The 23,924-nt window shown below is 33.5% G+C and overlaps 1 protein-coding gene across 1 annotated transcript in view; it reads left to right on the top strand.

The window, feature by feature from the left end:
* LOC103270773 (adhesion G protein-coupled receptor L3) overlaps window positions 1-23,924 on the top strand; it is a gene marked incomplete at its 3' end in the record, with an annotated part of 680,895 nt that overhangs the window by 292,755 nt on the left and 364,216 nt on the right. Inside the window, exon 4 of the mRNA XM_008068295.2 lies at window positions 17,175-17,378. Coding sequence (XP_008066486.2) covers window positions 17,175-17,378 — 204 coding nt within the window. The remainder of the gene's footprint in view (window positions 1-17,174; window positions 17,379-23,924) is intronic.

Genomic DNA, 23,924 nt, shown 5'->3' on the forward strand with positions numbered 1-23,924 from the left:
GTTTTAAAATTTTAAAAGTTTTCTCTAGTTATCACTAATTAATTATCATTGATTTTTCACTAAGATGAAGGTTAGTAACGTGTGAATCACTATCTCATATGCTGATGGTAATTATAGCAGGACAAAAAGGGACACAGCTGTATTTGCCACTGCTTAGTAGGCTTCAGAATGGTATAGTGTAGCAAACAGCTAAAATGAATTTTTTTAGCTTCTGTAGGTTTCTTTTGGTTTTTAATTGACTACAAAACCCCACTGTAGTTTATCAATGATGTAATTCCAAATTTGTCCTCAGTCTTAAGTTTCAATGTGAATTGCATTCTGCTGGATAAAATAACTTCTGTCCTGAAGTTTTCTGATAAAGTTCCTCCAATTTAACATATTTGGTTCTAATAAATCACTATAAAATAGAGATGTTTTTTAAAATGAGAATCAAATCCTACTTATGCAATCACTTTGTTATAAGCAATGAAAATTTGTCAAAAACTGTAAAATATTTTCTTAATTCACATACTGATACATTTGCATTCTGTACATTGGCACATATAAAATTTTGTAATATGAGACAATAAAATAATATCACTTTAAACAAATGATCTTCTAATTATTCATATATCTAAAGGTGATTTTAGTTAATTTTTTGTGTTAAAAAATACTCCCATTACAAAGTTGTTCGGAGGATAAAGTGAATAGCATATATAAAGAATTCAAAACATGACAAATATAAAGTGTTTCAACATGTTAATTTCTTCCTCATACAATCTATCCCTCAGTTTATCTTTGTTCTTTTAAACTATAACAACCAGGTATTAGCTAGCTATGAGAGCTAGCTTTAGCTAATAAGAAAAATCATTTAGTGTTGATTCTCAGGGGAAAAAAAGTATATATATATTTAGACATACACAATTCATGTTCAATAGGTTGATCTAAACTTACCCTTGTTAGAGGAAGTTAGGTTAAAAATAGAAAAAATAGATATTGTAAGAAAGATTCTCTTTTCAGAACTGAAATTTATGGTCCTCAAAACTGCTATATATTTCAGTAGAGATCAAAAAGGTTGAGCCAGGTCATGGTTCTTGGTTTAGGGTCTGGTAGTTTGTATTGAACAAACACGCACACATATACCCACACACACACGCAAATATATCTTCAAGTAACTGAGAAGTATTTAACAACCTCTATAATGATAGGGCACATAAAAAATTGACCAGGTATGTAAAATATTTGGGCCTGAAATTGAAGTAATCCTTTCCATTTTATACATACTACTTATTATTATCTTGAATTTTTAACTATAGTCGAATAACAATATAGAAGCTTTCTATTCATAAACTTTATCCTCATTACCTTCCATGGTATTTTAAACCTTTGCACCTGAGAAAATGCAAGTCTATTTTTCCTGTCTTCCTTAGAAGCCCTTCCCATTTGCCTTCGTGATACCACTTCTGACTTATGAATGAAGAGCTTTATGAACAGCCTTTAGAAACCCAACTTACTCATAAATAGAGAAATGTACCTTTGATCAAATGCTGAAATATAATAGGATAGGAATTTTTAGAGTCCCCGTCAATCCTGGCTTAAAAGAACACTGCATACCTTGAAACCTTTGATGACTGAGTTAGAAAGTATGTCACAGTAATAGAAGTACCTTTGTTTCTAAAACATCCTCTGTTGACATCTCCTTGCCTACTGCTGTTGAGATGTCCCGCTTTATTTGCCCTCTAGATGACTGGGTATTAACTTTCCTAAATAATGACTTGGATTGCTGTCTCTTTCTCCAGCGCAAATAATAATGATTACTACTGATTTTACATTCATAATCCTTAGATATATTCGTTCATTTATTCCTCACAATAAACTCGTGGATTTTTTTATTATTTGTTATTATCATTATTATTAACTTTTTATAAATAAAGACATTACAGTACCAACTGTAAAGTAAATTGACTGAAGTCACATAGCTATTAAGTGACATAGAAGGGATTTAAAAATCAAGGACCTGGCTTCTTGAGTTCTGCTCTTGCTGTCAACATATACCCAGTTCCTATCAAAGCCATTCCTCTCTACATAGAATCTCTTCTCAACTCTCCTGATCAGTTGGGAGCAGGTGGGACAAAAACATTGGTTGTCTGCCTCTTCTATATTATTGGGACAGACAGACAGATTTAAAATTTCAGCTCTGCCACCAACTAGCTCTGTAACCATGTTTCTCTGTAAGCTAGTTAGTCAATATTATATATTACCCACTATGAGTCAGAAAACTGTGATGGATGCTAAAAATATGATAGTGAACAAAAGACTCATATTTCTTCCCTCAAGGAGCTTACAATAACTTTAAAAATTGTAAGCCTATTTTTTCATCTGCAAGAATGAATATTTATCCCTGGCAGGGTTATTTTAAGAAATGGATAGAATAATATATTTATAACTTCTAACACAGTACTTTGGCATTTGGTAAAATCTTTAATTTTTTTTTACCCTTTACTTTGAAATAGAACTAAACTTCTGGGCACTAGGTATGAAAATTCATATTCTTTTTTTCATCCTGAGAATGGAAAGGAATCTTTTCAACTCAAACGTCAGTATTTAACTTTTGCCAGATTTTCTAAATGATAGTCTCTAAACAAAATCATTATCAATATTATTACTGTCTAAACAAAACTATTATCAATGTAATTAATAGCAAAACAAAATTATTACCATTATGTAGGAATGCTTAAATCAGCCTTTTAATTTGTGACATATAATTACTAATGATGTATTTTTGCATAATCTCTACATGGATAAAATTAGAAACTAAGCTAAATAATTAATTCTGATAATGTTTATGTTAACTGAATAATCTCTATATTACCCTAGAAAGTCTGGCCACATAGGAGAACAATATTCATCAGTGCCTCAATATTGTGTATATATATATGTATATGTATATATATATATATACACACACATACATACATACACACTGTTTTTTTAAAATCAGAAAATGTTTCTGGTTCTGTGTTTATCTGTCCATATTCTATGTCTCTGTGTATCTCTGTATTTCTCTTTTTCTGTTTTCCATGACTGTCCCCTTCCTGTGGAGCCATAAAACACTTATCTATAATGCAATGAGACCTGGCAGAAATAAAGAGAGCAGCTTAAGCAGATGGCCAGTACTGTGCTGGCACTACTGTGATGCTGTATAAAGATAAAGGATTCTTTTTCTGTTATTGTATTGATGTGGCTAGGAGTAAGGGTAAAGGAATAAACTGGAGAACAATAACCTAGTGACACTATGGGTGCTTGGGGATCATTTTGATGGGCAGTAAAGGAGTATCAGTGTCCAGTGCAGGACCTTCAGCTGGAGATCTGTTCCTGAGAGGTAACAAACCACAATGGAATGGGAGTTTAGAAAGTGATTGTGGTGGCCAAGTATTTTAATCACATCTCAGCTTAGATAAACTTCACTTATCACTGAGTCACCATTGGAAAGATGACTCATTCTTATAGAAATATCTTTATTAGAAAATATCTTTACGAGATACCATTGTTAGAAAGCAGATTCATTAGAACTTACTATGAGTAGTGAGGAGTAATATTTTTTATAGGGTCTTCACAGAAAAAATAAATTTTTTAAAAAATTCTTCTAAAAACACCTTAGGCATGTTTTCCCTCCTCAAGTCTATTGCTAAAATTGCATCTGTATTTATATATTCATGGGCTTTACTGACTAATCTGCTTTTTTATTATGCTGAAGAAGTTACTTATAATAAACAGTACTTACTGGGGACAAAAGAATGATCAGATGCATATACATTTAGTTCTTATATGTTTTTATATAATTTTTATATTGTCATTAATCTATTTTTACAGTTATACTAATATATTAATGATTTAAAATTATAGCTATTTTTTAACTTCTAATAAGATGTAAAACTTGAAAAAGTACAAAATTATATTTTGTTTTATAGCATTTTCCCATATAATTCTTTCTATGAAGACATGTTTTATTAGTTGTGAGGCAGGTTGACTTCTAAGATCTTTTTAACTTTGTTACTTTTAGAAATTAATCATCCTTGAAATGTTTATAATGTTTGCCAGCCTAGGTAATTTGTAATATCTACAGTATTATAACTATTTTTATGGTCAAATATATTATACAGTAAAAATCTATGTCATGGTAATGATATATGAGGTTACTACTAACACATCCAACACCATCCGCATTAACCAATTGGTACAGAGCTTCAAAATATGTATCTCATAAATTACCTGAACAGTCTCTAATATCACAATGTAAACTACAAATATAGCATGGTTGATAGCTTTATTTTATGGGCAACAATTTTTTTAAAATCTCCCTAAAGACTTAGAATGCGGTTTAGAAGCTGAAAAAATAAGTTTCTTTGGCCTTCATATTTGCAAAAGATGTTATATGTGAATTTTGTTCTAGGAATACTCTATGAGTAATATGTGTACACATTGAAAGTAAAATAAGATTTTCTTATATTCACATTTTAAGTATCATGACTATTTGAGGGGTTTGTAATGCATCACTTTTTCCTACATCTTGGTCTGGGTGAACTGTGACTACAGTGGGATTGTTTTTGTATACTGATGTTGAATGAATTTTAAAATATTTGATTACATAATATAAAGTCATTGTTTTCTTCTTTGGATTACTGTTTACTTTCGTTTTAAATATAATTTGGTTACTTATAGTTGGGTTACTTTTATTGTTGAAATATAAGCATTCTTTATAGAAATATCTTTATTAGAAAATATCTTTACAAGATATCATTGTTAAAAACATTTAGATGTTAGAGTTGTTTAGATTGTATTTTCTAAGAAAGACTTTAAAATTCATTTATGTTTTAATTTAAATAAAAATAAAAATTTTAAAATAATTTTATTAAAAATAAAAACTAATTCTTATTAATACATAACATTTGTACATATTTATGGGATACATATGATACTTTGATAATACATATAATGTATAATGATCAAGTAAGGATTCCATTTATCAAACATTTATCATTTCTTTGTTATGGGAACATTGCAAATATTCTGAGAAGTTTGTTGCCTGGATTTACCCACTTAAATTTCACCTGTTTTATTTTATTTTGAATCATACACTATTTTTCTACCCTCATCATCCTATTTCCCTTTTACTTACTTATTTTATTCCTAGAAGTAGTTCATTAATTCAGGCTTTAAATTATTTTTTTTAATTATTGTAGCTATATCATACACATAATAGTTCTACATATTTATGGGGTACATGTGCTACTTTCGCACAGGCATACAATGTTCAGCGATCAAATCAGGGTAACTGGGGCATCTATCAAGTATTTATCATTTCTTTGCTAGGAATATTTCAATTCCATTCTTTTAGTTATTTTGAAACATACAATAAATTATTATTAGCTATAGTCACCCTATTCTTCTACCAAACACTGGATCTTATTCCTTCTAACTATTTTTTTGTACCAATTACTTATTTCTTCTTTAACCCCCTCTCCCCACTATTCTTCGCAGTCTCTGATAACCATCACTCTTCTCTCTATTTCTATGAATTCAATACTTTTTTTTAGCTCCCACATGTTAGTGAGAACATGTGATTTTTGTCTTTCTGTGCCTGAATTATTTCATTTAGCATAATGTCCTCCAGTTTCAACCATGTTTTTGTAAATAACAGGATTTCATTTTTTTATAGCTGAATAATATACCATTGTGTATATATACCACATTTTCTTTATTCATTCATTGATAGACACTTGGGCTGATTTCATGTCTAGGCTATATTGAATAGTGCTGCAATAAACATATAGTGCAGATATATTTTACTCATTTCCTGTCTTTTGGATATATACCCAGTAGTGGGATTGCTGGATCAGATTGCTGGATTTGATTTTTGGGAAACTCCTACACTGTTCTTTATAGTGGCTGAACTCATTTACATTCCCACAAACAGTGTACAGGGTTTTCCTCTCTTCATATCCTTGCCAGCATTCATCATTGCCTGTCTTTTGGATAAAAGCCATTTTAACTGGAGTGAGATGATATCTCATTGCAGTTCTAATTTGCATTTTTCTGATGATTAGGGATGTAGAGCATTTTTTCATAAACTTGGTCATTTGCATGTCTTCTTCTGTGAAGTGTTTATTCAAATTTTTTGCCCATTTAAAGAACAGATTATGTTTTTCCTATTGAGTTGTTTGAACTCCTTATATATCCTGTTATTAACTCCTTGTCAGATGGGTGCTTGGTAGATTTTTTTTGTCCCATTCTGTAGTTTCACTGTTCACTTTGCTGATTGTTATTATGAGAATAAAAACTAGTAATTGCCAATGTCTGAACCTTCACTCTGATATGTGAGTAAATTATATACAAAACAGCAAGGTGATTCATTAGGTTATTTTATTAGTTTCCACTTATTTCTCTCTATGAAAATGATGACGATCATTAACTTCGGTGATCAAAAATAAAGACTATTTTTAGCCCAGTCTGAGTTCCTGAATTTTTCTAGGTTTGAGAAATTTTCCTCTTTGTATTTTTTATATCTTTGCTCAAATTATAAGTATTGAGTCTTTTATTTTATTTACATAGACTGGTTTTCTTTAATATGATCTGCAAACTATTGAATGCTCTTTTAAAGTCATCTCAAAAAAAGTGTTACCATTCTATAGCTCTATCCCTCACTGTCAAATGCGCGTGCACACACACACACACACACACACACACACAACACACGCATTAGTGTCTTCTGGATTTATTCACATAACATCCTTAAACAAACAAACAAAAAAGATGAAGTCAGCAGAGGACCTGATATTTTATATGTCAAGGATCTTAGCAAACTTTTATTTCTATCAAAGCCAACTGGGCTTATCTGGTATGAGATTACTACTATTTGAAAAGAAAGGATTAAAAGAAAACTAAATAAAGAAAATGAACGATTTATAAATGTTGGTATTGAATATATCCTGTAGCACTGAGAAACTATGGAGGATGATACTAACATATTTAGAAAGTATTGCTTCTGTGAAACTTAGAAAAAGAAGCTTAAGATATCATCTAATCTGATCTGCTTTAGAACCCTAATTTGTGTAGTCCTGTTGAATAAAATACAAAGATCTCAAGCCTTAGAGTCTAATTCCAATTCCTTTACTTCCAAGGTATACATCTTGAACCAATTTAAATGACAGTTTCCATATTTTTTAAAAGGATAATTAGTCCTACTTTCTATACTATGAGGATTAAATAAAATAATGTATAGAAAGACCTTAATACAAAGCCTCACACATTTAATCTTGGGAGAATGGGCTCATTAAAACATACCTTTAGGAATTAGAACTAAAAAACAAGTGACCTGGGTAGTAAGCAAAATTTAAGATACAACACCATCTTGGGGTCACTTACTTCCCATAGTGTTTTTCAAAGACTGCATTGTATTTTCTTAATCCTGAAATGTGACAGTTTCTCTAATTATGAGTCTACACATTTGTACACACATTCCATCATTATATTTAGGACTCATTCACTGGACTGTAACTAAGTCTTTAATGAGTTACTAATGAACATCTTAAGCTTAGATCAGCATCCAAAGAAAAATGTTAAAGGGTGTTGAAAAGCCATTCAGAGTGCAAGTCTGTCGCTTTTAATTGGACCATAAGCCCAATAAAATTGCCTGTCATCACTGTTCTTTCCAACTTTGAAGAAACTGAATAGTGAGTGACAGATATACCCTTATTTTGATATCAGTTTTATTATGTGAAGTTAAAAAGGGTAAATTCAATGACCTATATTAGAGAAACCGTTGTTTTGATTAAAAGCAAAGATAAAAATAATATGCAAAAATAAAATAGTATTCTACAATGTTTCATTTTTTTCTGGGACTCAGATGACTTTAAAGCAGATTGATTTTGTTGTTGTGTTAGAGAATAATAAATGACATGAAGCAAAAAGATCCAGATATGACTAGATCATGTAGGTGAGAAAAAAAAAACCTGTGTATTTATAAAAAGAACAGTCTGCTTTCACACATTACTGATTTTCTCCAAGCTGTTAGAAATACCACAAAAGTAGTAATCACAAATACTACCTAAATTAGATGAGAACTATTCTTCCCTGTAGCCCTCCATACAAATCAACAATGATAGTGATGATTTCTCAATGGTATTTCTTCTTCTTTTTCCTCCCTTTGATAAGGAGGTGGGTGAAACCATGCAAACCCTAAGGGCACATGATTTAATAATGAAGACAAATAGTGCATAAAATTTAAAGCAACAGGCTGGTATGACGCTCTTCCTTCAGGGAACACTATGGGATTGCTTAAAAAGAGGCCTTTTAGATAAGTTACAATAGTTGGAAAAGCTGTGATAGCCCAGATATATTAGAGGTTACAGACTCGGCCAGGTGTGGTGGCTCACGCCTATAATCCCAGCACTCTGGGAGGCCAACGTGCGAGGCTTGCCTGAGTCCACAGGTGTGAGTCTAGCCTGGGCAACTTGATGAGACTTCATCTCTATGATAAATCAAAAACTTAGCCGGGCTCGGTGGCGCGTGCCTGTAGTGCCAACTACTTGGAACACTGAGGTAGAAGGATCGCTTGAGCACAGCAGGTCGAGGCTGCAGTGGCTGTGAGCTTGCCACTCTGCATTCCAGTCTGGGCAACAGAGTGAGACTCAGACTCCCAAAAAAAAAAGAAGAAGAAAGAAGAAGTTACAGGCTCTTTAGCAGACTTTATGTTGTGCCTCTGCAGACAGATTAAAACCAACATACCAAAAACAACAAAAAAAGTCAATTTTCAAAAGTAGATGTCCAGTAATTATCACACTCTGTGTATATACCACCAACATAATCAATATTTTTGACATTTGAACCTGTTAATGTATCTGCTGTGTTGTTAGCCAGCATTTAGGAATTTATTGTGTGTGTGTGTGTGTGTGTGTGTGTGTGTGTGTGTGTGTGTGTGTGTCAAAGAGGGGTGACAGGTGGTAAAAAACAACAACAACTTACTATTATTAAAAAAGAAAAGAAAAAAAGGAAGTTCTCATTCTTCTCATCTATCTTTATAGATGCCAGATATGATTAACTTAGGACAGGAAGACAGAATTCACTAACAAGGCAGACCTTTGTCAAAATCTGTAATATTTTGGCTTGTTTTGCCTATACACTAAATATAACAGACAGTGTGATTAAGGAAGACTGCCCCATTACCATAGTTGTAAACATTTTAACAAAAGGATTTACTTTACAACATTATTGAGGCACATCTTCCATACCACTAAAAAAAAAAAAAAAAAAAAAAAAAAGAAGATTCTGGAAAAGAGTAAAGTCAGTATTAACCAAATAATGAATTCCAAAGTTTTTTTTTTTGTCACCATGAATTAAATCTGTTTGTGCTGTGTTTGCAAAGAGGTGGGTGTTTTTAGTTAGAAATGCAAATCTTACTATTAGTTACCATTCCTCTGATGAATAAGGGATGTAGTTTTCATTTTCTTTCATTAAAATGGACAAAATCAGACGTTTTGTCAGAAGTCAGATTTCTAATACTTTTTTATCATTAGCAAAAAATTTTTTCTCTGCTTACTCATTTTCACAAGTGTTTGAGGTTCTTACATCACAGTATTACCATTTAGGCAACCATTGTAATGAACACTACAAGTTCCCCCTCTATAGGATGTATAAAACGCCAGATATGAAAGCCAAATTAAAAATCATTATTCAACTTGGTTCTTTTATTCTCTAACTTTATTCACAACCAGATGTTTGACTCTTCCACCATTCTCAGTCTGTATTATATAGCTTTTGAAATTTTGATACTCTTTTGGCAAAAGACTATTTTATATATTTGTTTTACTCTAGCAAGCTATGTTGGAGAGAAAAGAAGTGAGGAACCTATTCTGAAGGGTAAATTGCTTACCCACAATGAGCATACCAACACTTCATGAAGTGATTTAGTCTCAAGAAGGAATTTCTGGGGGTACATTGAGTCATATTCAGGTATACAGCGAAAGTTGCTTTATCATACACAGGAGGGCAATTTATCGCTACTGAGCTATTTTTTATAAGACCCAGAATTGAAACAAATTTCCTCTCTATGTTAGAACTTTCATGTTGTAATTTCTACCTGATGGCATCCTTAGTCAGGTGCCTGAATTGGAACTTGTATGACTATTGTTAGAGATTACTATTCAGCCTATAAAGAAATTATGTAGCTATCACATACACCTTAGGGAGAAATCAGGAAAGATATAATCTTTTATATGGTCAAAATGAAGGTGCTGGGGAAACCATAGTGACTTTTAGGTATACATAAAGATGCAAGATTGGAAAAATGAGCCTTTGTTTACATGAAACGAAATGAAAGCAATAATCTTCCCCCTCCCCCTCTCCACCCTACCTCTTTCTTACCCTTCATATAGAAGCATATATGAACGTTCAACTAGACATTTCAGAATTGATCAACCATTTGTTATTTTAACTACTTCAATATAATTTCTAGCATTTACATACTACTTTCCAGGTAGCAGAACAGTTTTGTGCACAATAGCTCAGTAAATACTCATAACAATCCCATGAGTCATAGGTAGTACGATTAGTAATTTTAAGATGAAAAAATAGACTCAGAGCTATCAATCTAATGATGCAGTGATACATTTCAAATAGTATTTTTTAGAAGAGAAACTCAAACCAAAAGCTGTTATTCATTTTGTAGAGCTTCTTCCACAGACATTTTTATAACCTACTGAGCCCTTGCCTTACTTTCTAGATCTATGCTTCAAATGATAAGCCAACCAAATTTGACTTAAATGATAAATAAACCTCCCAAAGCATATAACATTCAGCTAGAGCATAAATAAACGAAAAGAAGTAATATTGTGTTGCTTAAACCTTGGAAATGAAAAGAATCACAAAATTTTGAGTATATTTTAGTAGCAAATGAAACGGAAGTGTTGTGAAATATGATGATGATTTTATATAGATAGTAAATGGTATGGTAGAATTGTGGGATAAGTAATATTAGAAAGCAGTGAGATTTGGAATGCTTGGGCAGTCAGGGAAAAGATTTCCTACTAGGAATAATAATTTGAACAAAGAATTCGGCAGACATGTATAGGAGGAGAAATATTCCTTATTCCAGAGATACTTCCATGAGGGAAGGCAAAGCTGTTATGTAGGTAACAGTCATGGCTATGTTGATGTTCATTTCAATTATACAAGGCTCATAATTGGCTAACTAATAAAAAGATGGTGAAGTATTACTGACAAACACAGAAATAAATAACGTGTGAGAAATATTTTTATTTTATGAAAAATTAATCATTGTAATTCTGATAATCATACTCAGGTGGTATTTGTTGTTGGCATTTCTCTCAGTACTTATAACTGCAGCCCATTGTCTTGTTTGGATTTCAGACTCACAGCTATGATCAATAAATGTTTGAAAGAAGAAACTGAATAATTGACTGAATTACATAAGCTACTCATTTAAAAAGACAGAAGCAACTGTAGTTGGTTAGAAACAATATTTATTTAGTATTACTGATTAAGTATAAATCAGTATTGATCTCTGAAAATATATACCATTGAATTTTGATAGTTTGGGTGTTTATTTCAATTGTATGTCCACAGATGACACAAAAACTCTGGTATACTATCAAAAATATTTCACCCTATAAATAATCATTTTGTAAAAATTTTCTTTGGAACTTTGATGCTCTAATGCCTTTTGTTGTTTGGGAGACCTGTACATGAACATGGGATACATATTTCAATCATTACAGTAGGTTATGAAATAGCAATTTTATGTCATGCTCACCCACCAGGAAAGCAGAATGAAAGTGTTTAAATTGTAAAATACTTGAATATGGAGAAATCGTGTGAAAGATTTGTATATGGCAATGACTCATATACCTTATGATTAATATTAAATATTATCTATGATTAAAATGGGTCAAACTTTAAAAATTGCAAATTCCCCCTTTTTTTTAAAAGAACTCTTTATTTTATTAAATTTTATTATAGTGATATGGAGTAAAAATGAGGATTAACTACATAAGTTAGTTGAGTGCAGGTGAAGTTTGGGCTTCTAGGTAGTCCTCACTACCCTGGTAGTGGATCGGGTACTCTTTGTGTTGTCACGTGCCCCCCACCCTTCTGGATCCCTCATTACCCTAGCAGTGCCCAGCAACTCTCTTGTGCTAGTGTGACTAATGTTCAGGGCCCACTTATGAATGAGAACATGAGGTATTCAGTTATTTGTTTCTGTGATCACTTAGTATGATGGTCTACAACTTCATCTCCATCCAATTTGCCGTAGAGTCCGTGATTTTGTTCTTTATGGCTGTGTACTACTCCATCGTGTATTAATATGTGTACCGCATTTTGTCTATCCAGTCCACTTTCAGGACAATAGGGTTGGTTCCATGTTTTCAGTATTGTGAATAGTGCTGTAATAAACATCTGTGTAAAGGTGTCTTTTTGGTATAGGGATTTGTGTTCCTCCTGGTGTATTCGCAGAAGAGGGATTGCTGGACTGTAGGGAGGGTCAATTTTATTTATTTTAGGAATCTCCACCCTACTTTCCATAGAGGCTGAACTAGCTTGCACTCCTAAACTTTTCTCCACACCCATGTCAGCATCTGTTGTTTTTTGACTTAATAATGATAGCTATTCTTACTGGGGTTAAGTGCTATCTCACTGTAGCTTTAATTTGCATTTCTCTGATGATTAGTGAAGATGAGCATTTTTTCACGAGTCTGTCGACTACTTGTATGACATCTTTTGAGAAGTGTCTGTTCATGTCCTTTGCCCACTTTTTAATGGGGTTTTTCATTTTTTTTCCTTTCACTTTGTTTGAGTTTCCTATAGATCCTGGATGTTAGTCCTTTGTCAGATACATAATTTGCAAATATTTTTTTCCCATTATGCAGGATGTCTCTTTACTCTCTTGATGGTTTTTTTGCTGTGCAAAAACTTTTCAGTTTGATGAGGTCTCACTTATCTATCTTAGCTTTTATGGCATTTACTTTTGAAGACTTGCTGAAGAATTTGTTGTCTACTCTGATGTGCATAAGGGTGTTCCCTAGGTTTTCTTCTGGAATTCTTATAGTTTGAGGTTTTATGTTAAGGACTTTGATCTATTTAGAGTTTATTTTTGTGTGTGGTGATAGGTAGGGGTCCAGGTTCATTCTTCTACATGTGGTCAGCCAGTTTTCTCAGCATTATGTGCTAAATATGGTCTCCTTTCCCCAGTGATTGTTATTGGTTGTTTTGTGGATGATGAGTTTTGCTTCCAGAATCTCTGTCTTATTCCATTAGTCTGTGTGCCTGTTCCTTTACCAATACCAAGCTGTTTTGGTTACTGTAGCCTTGTAATAAAGTTTAATATCTGGAAATGTGACACTTCTACTTTGTTCCTTTTGCAGAGAAATGTTTTAGTGATTCGTGCTTCCTTCTGTTTTCATATGAATTTCTGTATTGTTGTTTCCAAGTTGGATAACAATGATGTTGGTAATTGATGGGCATTACACTGAATCTGTAGATAGCCTTGGATAGGATGGACATCTCAACAATATTGATTCTTCCAATCCTTCCGCATGAAATATTTCTCCAATTGTTTGTGTCATCCTTGATTTCTTTGAGTCCAAGGAAGTCTTAATCAGAAATGCAATTTTTAAAAGAGACAAGAATAAAGTTTCTCTTTCTCTGAAAAATGTTAGAAAGAAAGACTACTTTCTTGACTTTGAGATATCCTAAAAATTGCTTAGAACAGAGTTAAAAACTGTGGTCCCAAGTGGAAATAAAAGAGGAGTATGGGGGCGTGTCTCCAAATTACAGTTAATGCCATGATATTCTGTGCTTTTTCATCATTAAATTGAAAGAATTATTTATCCTTAAAGGTCTGGAGAAGAAAAGAGACATTTAGGATGTGAACGCTGTCTTCAAATGTCTAAAGAGAAGTACTTTTGAGGAGGAACTTGATTTGTTTTTGTAGCCCATGTATAGAATTTTAACAAGTGGGTGGATAATCCCAGGGCATAGATTTCACCTTCCTTGGCTTGAGGAATTTGCGGCTTTAAATGCAGTCATGCCTCAAAGACAGAGTGAGTTTCTGAACAAGGCCTCTTCCCATAAAGCTTTTTGGGAAATTTTAGCAGGGATACCCTGAGGGTTATTATCTACCACGTGAGTTAAAGAAATCTTTCAGACTTAAGATTCCATGCTGCTAATGGAATATGAGACTTATAACTCAGATGTTTATCTTGAATACTTATTTGTATAATAGCTTCAGGAAGACAAATTGTATTTATATTTATAATTTAAATAAATACTTCCCCAAAAGTCATACAATATTTTAACTGTAATATACACATAATTTTTTAGAACTAAAGTTAAGACTTTGACCCTGTTGTAATAGTCCTGCTTCCTGTGGGTAGCATAACATCCTCTGCAGCTTTGCTGCCACTTGTTGGTGACCCTGGATTCCTTTTATAGATATGGTGAATTTAAATGAAAGTATGAATTATAGATACCTAAGATACTCTACTCAATTTTTACAGAACACATCAGAGTCTTAATTTTCTTCCATTTAAGAGTCAAAGTCTACTTAATCTCCTGGTATTTTGTATTCTTGTCTCTGTGTTTTCATTTTATTTTTCAACCCAAATCTACTCTTCTTAGATCCCCAAGAGTTTGCTTTCTAATTCTAGCTAAACCATGTTTGTATTTTTTGTTTATGCTGAAATTATTTCATTTAGATTCAGGCATTATTATATTTTTTTAACTGATGCTTGATTCCATTGTATATGCATTTTAAAATTATTTGTAATTTTCTGCCTCCTCTAGAAAGTGACTTTTCCTGGAAATAACTGATCTTTACTTCAGAAGAGATCATTATTCCCATGTCTTTTCTTGTCCTATGCTACTTTTTCTACCCAAGAGTTCTATTAATTATCCTAAACAGATGATTAATTATTCCAAAACTGAACTCTTTACCCTGGTTTACAAAGCTCATGATCTGGGTGTTGCTTATGTCTATGACCTCCTCCTAGACTATTCTTCTCCCTGACCACTATAGGTATACCTAGCCACCATGCTACTTCTTGAACAGACCAATGTGGTTCTTCCCTGGAGACCCTTGTAGTAGCTTGGAATGTTCTTTGCTCCAGAAGTTTGAATGACTAGCAGCTTTGGATCTCACTGGAATCTCATTTTATATTTTTCCTCTATATCTATGTCTTCTTTTAAAAAATGAATAAAATAGCCTTTATTTAAGTTTTCTGTAGACTACTTATATCCATATGGTCTTTTAAATTTATTATTTATCTATCTATTTGTATATTCTATATTCATATTTACTTTTCCCAGTGTATAGCTTGCTAAAGTAAGAACATGGTCTATCTTGTTCACCAAATTCTCCAGCACCTAAAAGAAGCCTTGATACATTATGAGAACTCCATAAATATTTGTTGAATGGATGAACAAAAAGTACATGCTTCATCACTCCAAATGTGCTTGTATGTTAATTTGGTTGTGGATAAACTCTTTCAATTTTATTATAACTGAAGCATATATGATAATATATCTTGATAATTTGCTAATTTCCTTCTTTAGAATAGTGATAAAGATGTTAGAGAAAGCATAGCTGCAAGTATTCATGTAAAACTTTTTTATAATTAGTCGCATGATTTCAGGCAGTGAGAAGAGGGATAAGTTAAAAGATTAAAAAGATGACACTAGAGTGGAACATCAAAGAAGGCAATTACATACAGATTTTTTATTTCAAAAATCTGTAAGTAAACTTATTTCCTTCTTTGACGTCTTTTTCATTCACACAGGATATAAAAATGGCATTCAGATTACCTTTTGCTTACATATTTTAGTAATCATATATTATAATGAATTGAAATAAAAATGTAGTTTCAGGACAATGTTTCATGCTTAAGCTCTAAGGTTTTTTTATTAAGCTATTATTTACTAGATTTATTAATAAGATTTGTTCTATAAGGACTGTATTATTTCATGTGATTTGGGAGGGATATGTTTTTCACTCTTAATTTGCAAATATTTTATATATCAAGAAATTATAGTAGCACTGTATAAACTTCCAGGGCTAGGAAGATCATCATAAAATTCTCTTGCATTATTGATTTTCTAACTTTCTGTCTGACTGTTAAATGTTAGTCATATAGCATTATTAATGTGTTTTTAAACATGCATGTTATAATATGTTTAAAAGTATTGTGTAAAACAAATCTTTTTCTTTGTAAAAATCTATACTTTTTCAGGTACATTTTCATGACCATTCCTACTATTAAGCTAGTTTCAATTAGGGAAATGTGTATCTCATAGTATCAATTCATCAGAAAAAAATTCTGTACTTAAATATCTCTATTTTCATAGCAAATAATGTATGACTACTCTCTGAATTATTTTTTAAAATCATGTGTATACTTTTTTTTTCATTATTGTCTTGGTCTCCCACATTTATTCATTTATGTAATATGTACCATTTGTCAGTAAAATCACTGTGTATATAAATGGCAAAAATGTATGTATATCCTTTTCACCTTAATGTCTACCACAGATCTTAATACAGCCTCTTTCAAAAAATGTTAGTGACATGACCTGAAAACATATAAGTAAACATAAAACAATCCATATACGTGTAACCATACATTAAACAAAACAAAACCAATAAAGAAACAAGAAAATAATCTTCTGGAACTTTCTTCACCTATTACTTTGTCAAGCTTTTTTGTGTTAAAATTAAGTTCAGGAACCAATATTCTTATTTACATTTATACAGATAGCAGTGCCCATAATTTACATCAAAATGCTGTGAAACTATAAGAATAAAAAGAGTATTTATATTTTTCCAGGTAGCTTACTCTGTTTCCAATAATCGTGTCTACTTTTCTAATCATTATTAGGGATTAAGATAAGGTTTATGAGATTTTTAGCTTAATTAAGATAGCATTGAACTAGGATAGTATCCCACGAGGGTCCAGGAGATCTGATCTCCTCAGTTCCAGGGTTGCCTGAGTGGGGCCTGGGGTGGCTGGAGTCCTGGGCCTATGGCTTGCGGCAGAGGGCAGCCTTGGGAATAACCTCTAGCAGAGCTCCCTTGAGGCTGCCCTAAGGTGAGCGGGGTCTGATGGTGCGCCCTGCGGTCCCCGCAGGTGGCAAGCACAGTGAGCGACATCCTGCCCCCGCTGCTCCACTGCGACACGCGGAGCGCAGCCCAGGAGGCGCTCTTCCACCCAGACATCTCCTTCAGCAGCCAGCTGCAGAGCGTGCCACTGCTCATCGTGGACAAGGGCCCCGTGGAGCTACCAGAGGAGTTCGCGGTCCAAGTGCCCAAGGAGCACAGATTGCAGCCCAAGGTGCGGCCAGCGGTGGGGAGAGAGGGTTGGGGGTGGCTGGGCAGGGGCTCCTGGGAGGCTGAGCCCCAAGCAGTGTCCCAGATGTGTGTTCTCATAAACTTCCCATCTGCATCCACTCTCCTGTGGTTGATGTTACCACTTAGTGATATCCTTGCCAGCTGCTTTAACAACGCATGCCTGTTCTACGTCAGAGACTCGTTATTTTGAAATGTTTGGTTTAGAACTTTTGATTGAGTTTGGAATATTTTCGCATTATCACAGAACATTTAAAATATCTTTTAGTGACAATTTCAACTATTGTGAAACTCGAATGGCTATAAAATTTTAACATGCCTGATTGCCTGCTTGTTTGAAAAAATAAAAAAATTATCATCTTGAAACTTTCAAGATTTTGAAGGAATTAGGATTAAAAGGTATAATTTCCTTTGTATGCCACAACATGAAAGTGTCTGAGGAGCATTTGGTTGGGGGAACCATAATATCAAATCTTGTCCCAAAATACAGTTACCCCCCACACCCGAAAATTTGTTGAAGGAGACAGAAATACAAGAAATATTGGCAAAAGAATATGAAGCATGACTGTACAGGCGGAATGTATCTTCTAAACCCCTTTAAAGAATTGTCTGGTAAATAAATTGGAATGCTGTGTTTCAGTCAGGAACTAAGGGAGGTGCATCATAAATCCATTTGAGATTTGAGAGACCTGTGAGCATTAAACATAATTCTTCAATTACTGTAGCCATGTAGATCACTAAGTATGTGTGTAATTTTACACTGACAGTGACTGTGTCTTCTCAGTCACATCATTCAACCAGTGACCTAGAATCTTTCCATTCAGATTCAAGTGTTTGGGAGGTAACATGGTGGTAACTGGCAGCAAAATTGTGGGTAAGTGCATACACTTCCACAGAAGCATGCAGAGTGGACTCCAGTGTGTTCTGAAAATTTAAAGACAACACATATTAAACACTGTTTATGAACTTCCCTTTTTTTTTCTTCTGCTTTGTGTTGTTACTTTTTCAAACTTGAAATTCTCTAAATTAAATGCAGCTATATTTTTCCCAGAATATGTTTCTCCAGTCATGAAGTTTTCACTATAAGTTTGTCTTAAAGATTTATATTGTAAAACAATAATATAAAGTTGATATCATTTAATTTATTCCATTTCATCAGATTTCTAGTCCTAATAGAAAATAAATCCAGAAATGAACTTTATTTTATGTGACTGGATCCTGTATATTTTTAAATCAGCAACTAATATAAGCAGACACACAAATACACACACACCTGCTTGCAATTCTGTATTCTGCTAAAAATTCAGAATATCAATTAGAATAGCTTTCCCTATGGAACTATAAGAAATTGGCTGAATTTAAATATTTCCCATTTTTTGTATCTTAATAAGACTTTTCTATGTCATTAACTTTTTAGTATTGTCATGTATGTGACAAAATCATACTTTTTTTCTAAATTCACAGACAGGAAAATTATGTTCTATTTTGGACAGAAACAAAAATGAGGGTACAAGCAAATTTCATGTGGTCTCCTAAATGGAGACTAAGGGAAATGCCATGTGATTTAACAGGAGCTGACAGAATACTGTTAATCTATTATGACGAGCAGATACTTGTTGAAAGTCGCTTTTGTGCAAAAGTAATTTTATGGGGGGGAGCAGAGAGCAATTAAAGGTCATCTTTGAGTGCTCCCTGTATAAAGAAGAATAAGTAAGTATTACAGGGCCATAATCTTTCTAATATGGAAGACAGTACATACAGCTAGAGTGCTAGGACAGGCATTAAAATTGAAATTGAAATTAGAGATATCACATTATCTTCAGCTCTTTAAATTGAAAAGACATGGAGGAATTCAAACAAGAAAATGTCAGTGAACTCAAGTTCCCTCCCTTTCTCCCCTCCTTCACCTTCTCAAAACAAAAACAAGTCTGTTAGAGAAACAAGATACTTTAAGAATACAAAGCTCAAAAATAAATATAAATGGTAGAGGTTGATAATGCAATCTTTCATTTTAAAATAAAATTGGTATTACTTTGACAAAAGTTAACCTCTGTTTATTCTATAAATAACTAAACAAGCAAGTACACATCCAACAAAAACTGCCAAAACAGGAATGTAGCAAAATGTCTTTCACTGACTTGAAATTAAACTTTGTTTTTCTTTTTCCCTTAGAATTCATTTGACTCTGGGTAGCTAACAGCACTTAAGAGTTAACGAATAGATTCACAGAAATTAGAACTTTACAGTACAGCAGTAAAGCATAGAGAATTTTTAAAAATAGTTCTTCTAAGACAGTTTCTTTTTAGCATGTTAAGGCAGAAGGAATTCTGAGGGCAGATTGCCCGGTTAATGACTAGATATCAAGACTTTCCCTAGAAACTAAAAGAATGTTAATGTGTTTTTGAATCAGCATTTTCGTCATTTTATTTGTGATCTCCATGCAGATACATAAAAGGTTCATTGAGAAGATCTACAAATAACCCTCCTGCAAGCATGCAATGTGCCAGGTTCATATAAGTTTTCTCTTGGAAAACAGCTAAAGCATCTCAGCCTTGACAAAAGGGAAAAAAAAGTATTAAAATCTCTGTTCTGGGCTCATTTTAAAGCTCATCTTTTGCAAGAGCCAAAATGCTTTTACAAGAAGCTTCTATATTCAATCAGTGCTTTTGGAGAATCACATCAAACTCTACCATAACTTTTCTCCTTCATTCTAGGGCTTTAATATTTATGAATAACATAATCTATGCTTCTAGCATAATCATAAGCACGGAGGAAATTCCATTTTAAATAATTCTTTTGAACAAAAGTCAGCCTTTAGAATTAGTCTGCATTATTCATACTACGGGTTCCTTCATTTATTCTTCAACTCGTTTACTTTTTAAGCAACATTGGATTGAGTTCAAATGCTTGCTGGGTACTGCACTAATACCAGAAAGACAAAGATGGAGAACTCACGGACTTTAATCTCTTAGTGAGTCTACTGGAATAGACAAAAAGAGAGTACAATGTGGTAAGCACTGACTCAAGTACACCGTCCACCTGTATCCAAACAAATAATAGCCTTAGTTGTAAAAATGGTTATAAACACAAGCACATACGTGTGTGTATGTGTTGGGGGGAGTATTAATGCAGGAATATTTTCCTTTTTTTAAAATTTTATTTTATTAGAGAAATGTGAGGTACAAGTAAGGATTAACTATACAGGCTGCATGCAGGTGAAGTTTGGGCCTCCAACTGACCCTCATTTCCTCTGGTTTGGGACCCGGTACTGTCATGTGGTCCCCTGCTTGTGCTGCTTCACTCCCTGCCTTCCTTGGCAGTGCCCAGGAATCATATTTTAGAATACATATTTCTTATGGTAGTCTAAGGACTCTTCTTCTGTTTTTATCAACATTTCCCACAACTTTCTTCGCTTATTATCACTGTTAAGTGCCCAGCAAGCTGAATTGCACACCCACTACTCTTAGCCACAATACCAGCTACCAACCAGCACTTGCCTTCTTCAGATTTCTAAGAAAGGGAATCTAATCCCCATTGGGATAGGACAATATCCCTTTTCTAATTACTTATGTCATCAGCCATCCCATGGCCTAGGGCCCACACAGTAACAATTGTGTAGTAGAGGCAATGCTAGAAATTCCTATTACAGGGGTTAGCACAAGAGTCCCATGGAGCATGTAGGGGACTTATCTACTTAGTTTCAGTATGTCAGAGAAGGGGCCCCTGAAAATAAAAAGTGTCATCTAAACTTTTGTTGGAAGAAGAAAGATACTATTATAAGTAGAGGAAACAGCAGCACAAGGGTGTAGTTCAGGATTATTGGCATCATAGATCTCCCAAGAATAATTCCAGACATCGATCTGAAATGATCTGGAGAAGTTCAAGGATCTGATCTGGATGATATCAGCATGATATTATATTATGAGGAGTTTGGAATTTTTTATGACAGTAGTGAGGGCAAAATTAAGTTGAATTTAAGTAAGGACTGACACATTGGAAGAATGGAAAAGAGACTTTAAAATGAGACTGGAAATTTGTTACATTGATTCAGATAAGAAATTTAAGAGTTTGTTATACTGGTGCTCCTGTTCCAAGGAGTGAGTGCCAGTAGTGATGAGGAGGAGGAATCGACAGAATTTAGAAATTCACTTTGTGTGTGTGTGTGTGTGTGTGTGTGTGTGTGTGTGTGTGTGTGTGTGTGTGTGTGTATATATATACATATATATATATACACATGTAAGACAGGGGGAAAATCACATCTTGAAAGATTGCATGATGAATGACTACCATTTACTGAGACAAGAAAGATAAGGAGATGGAGAATGTTGGTGAGGAACGCTGGTGTTGCTAAATAAACATCTACATATTGAATAGAAACCCAACTTTCTGAACTCAAATTAAAACAAAAACGAACAACAGCAACAACAAATAAACATGACTTAAGCATTATACAAATCTGAAAGAGAGATATAATTAAAAGTGCTATTTGTTGAGCATAAGTGATTCTCATTTAAAAAATATAAATATATATGTAGTATTTTACTTTGTTAGGCATCCTTTTTATTTGACCTACATGTGATAAGATATCCAGAAACGTAAGAACATCTGCTAGGATTTTCATGCAATCCTTCCTTCAACTTCCCGCTAATACCTAGCTGGGCTATAGTGGAGCCAAGATTAGATCTGAATTTAGAGTGGTTCTGTCTTCCCAGGCCTGTTGGCATTCATTCAGTTCTGAGTACAATGTTTTAATGCAAAATTTGACAAGAAAGCGGGCGACTACTCTGCTCATATTTGCTCTCATTAACAATGGGCCATGGTACACACTTCAGTAAAATAATAACCAAAAATAATCTCCATGTGTCTTTTGAGAATGCCTCAAAAATGAACCTTGATTAATCTCTTGCCTAATTAAAACTGGTTATTAAATAGCATATCCCTTGATAGTGTAAAGTGATGCTTTATCCTGAGGAAACGGTTAATGCTTTCATTGATTAAGAGTCTTGAAAATAAAAGCTGTGCTCAAAAAGTAATGCTTTTAAAGCTGTAGGTCCAAGTCCACAGTCACAAAGCTCACATAATTTTACCAACGATGATGTTGTAATAAGCTGATAGGGGCAGGGAAATGGTGGCAAAAGCTCATTTTTTTTTCCAGGTTATTTGTATCACCATGCTTTGGGAATGAAGCCAGTTCTTTGTCCACCATGACATTACTAATTAGATAAGACAAGTCATTGACACTGGGATAAATGAAGAACAGACAGAAGTCAATGTATGCTGCTTAAAAACCTGTAAGCCAGAACACCTATGTCTCGTAAATAAAGTTAGTAGGCAGCATTTTTCTTTCTTACCCCAAACTACTTCCCCACACGTCTTATCCTTCAGCCACATGGAAGTTCCATCAATAGACCAGACAAACTATGCCTCCTTCCATCCCTACCTTTGGCAAATATTCTATTTGCTAGTTGGCATGTCCTATACTGCGGAACTCTTCCTCAACTCAGCTTAAACATATGCCATAGGGTTGAATTGAATTGATTTTTCTCCACTTTCACCCATTCTTAGTTCTATTCTTGACAGAACAATTCCTGTTCTCCTTCAGATTTTGAATTAGAGTGTTCTGAAAGTTGTGTGTGTGTGTGTTTGTGTGTATGTATGTGACAATGATGAATAATCTTCCTGGCATGTTCTCACGTTCTTACTCTCCTTCTCCTAAATTTTTTGATAATCTTTTTTGTTACTTTGGTATTATATTACAGTCTGAAGTATGTAGGTAAAGTCTAGGAATTCATGAAGAAGTAGGGAGATGAAAGAAATTGTTACAAAAGAACACAGATTAATGTTGCTACAGCAATGAAAAACCTTCTGTTTTACAAGCTCAGCCTTTTGGATGTAACTGTTACTGCAGGACAATAATATAATGTGTCCTTCAAAGTGCTTTGTTAGCTTTCTTATTTTATATGACACGATAATGTTATATCAGAAAAAAGTCCCTGATCACATTTATTTGCGTCTTTCAGTGAGATTTGCTTGTTTACATAAGACTCCAGGTCTAATTGATATGCAAAATACATACTTTGTACATTACACTTCAGGTTTCTTATGGGCATCTAGAGTCATATTATGTTTTTATATGGGAAGAAGGGTAATAAGCCTCTAGGGAAACAGACCAGTTATTGAGATTAAAAAAAAAAAATTCTGGCCCTATACATCATTTTAAAGAATTTCTCCAAGACCCTATTTCTTTGGCAAATGGTGTAAATACCAGAATGATGTATCCAGTAATGTGTAAGTTTGACCTTCATGTATCTCCAGCAAAAATGCAATAAGCTCTATCTTTTGTTTCTATTGGCGTAAATTACAATTTATGTTCCCTCTCCATTTGAGACATGTGAGTAACATTAAAATGCTGGCAGAATTATACTTTTGACCATTAAATTCTTCTGTTTTAAAAAAATATGAATAATTAGAGAATAGATGTTAAACTTTGGCATTTAGACCCTAAAATATTTTGGTTTTGGTATTAAATTGA

Source organism: Carlito syrichta, unplaced genomic scaffold (genome assembly GCF_000164805.1).
Source record: "Carlito syrichta isolate Samal-C Ts95f unplaced genomic scaffold, Tarsius_syrichta-2.0.1 Scaffold309933, whole genome shotgun sequence".
Lineage (NCBI taxonomy): Eukaryota > Metazoa > Chordata > Mammalia > Primates > Tarsiidae > Carlito > Carlito syrichta.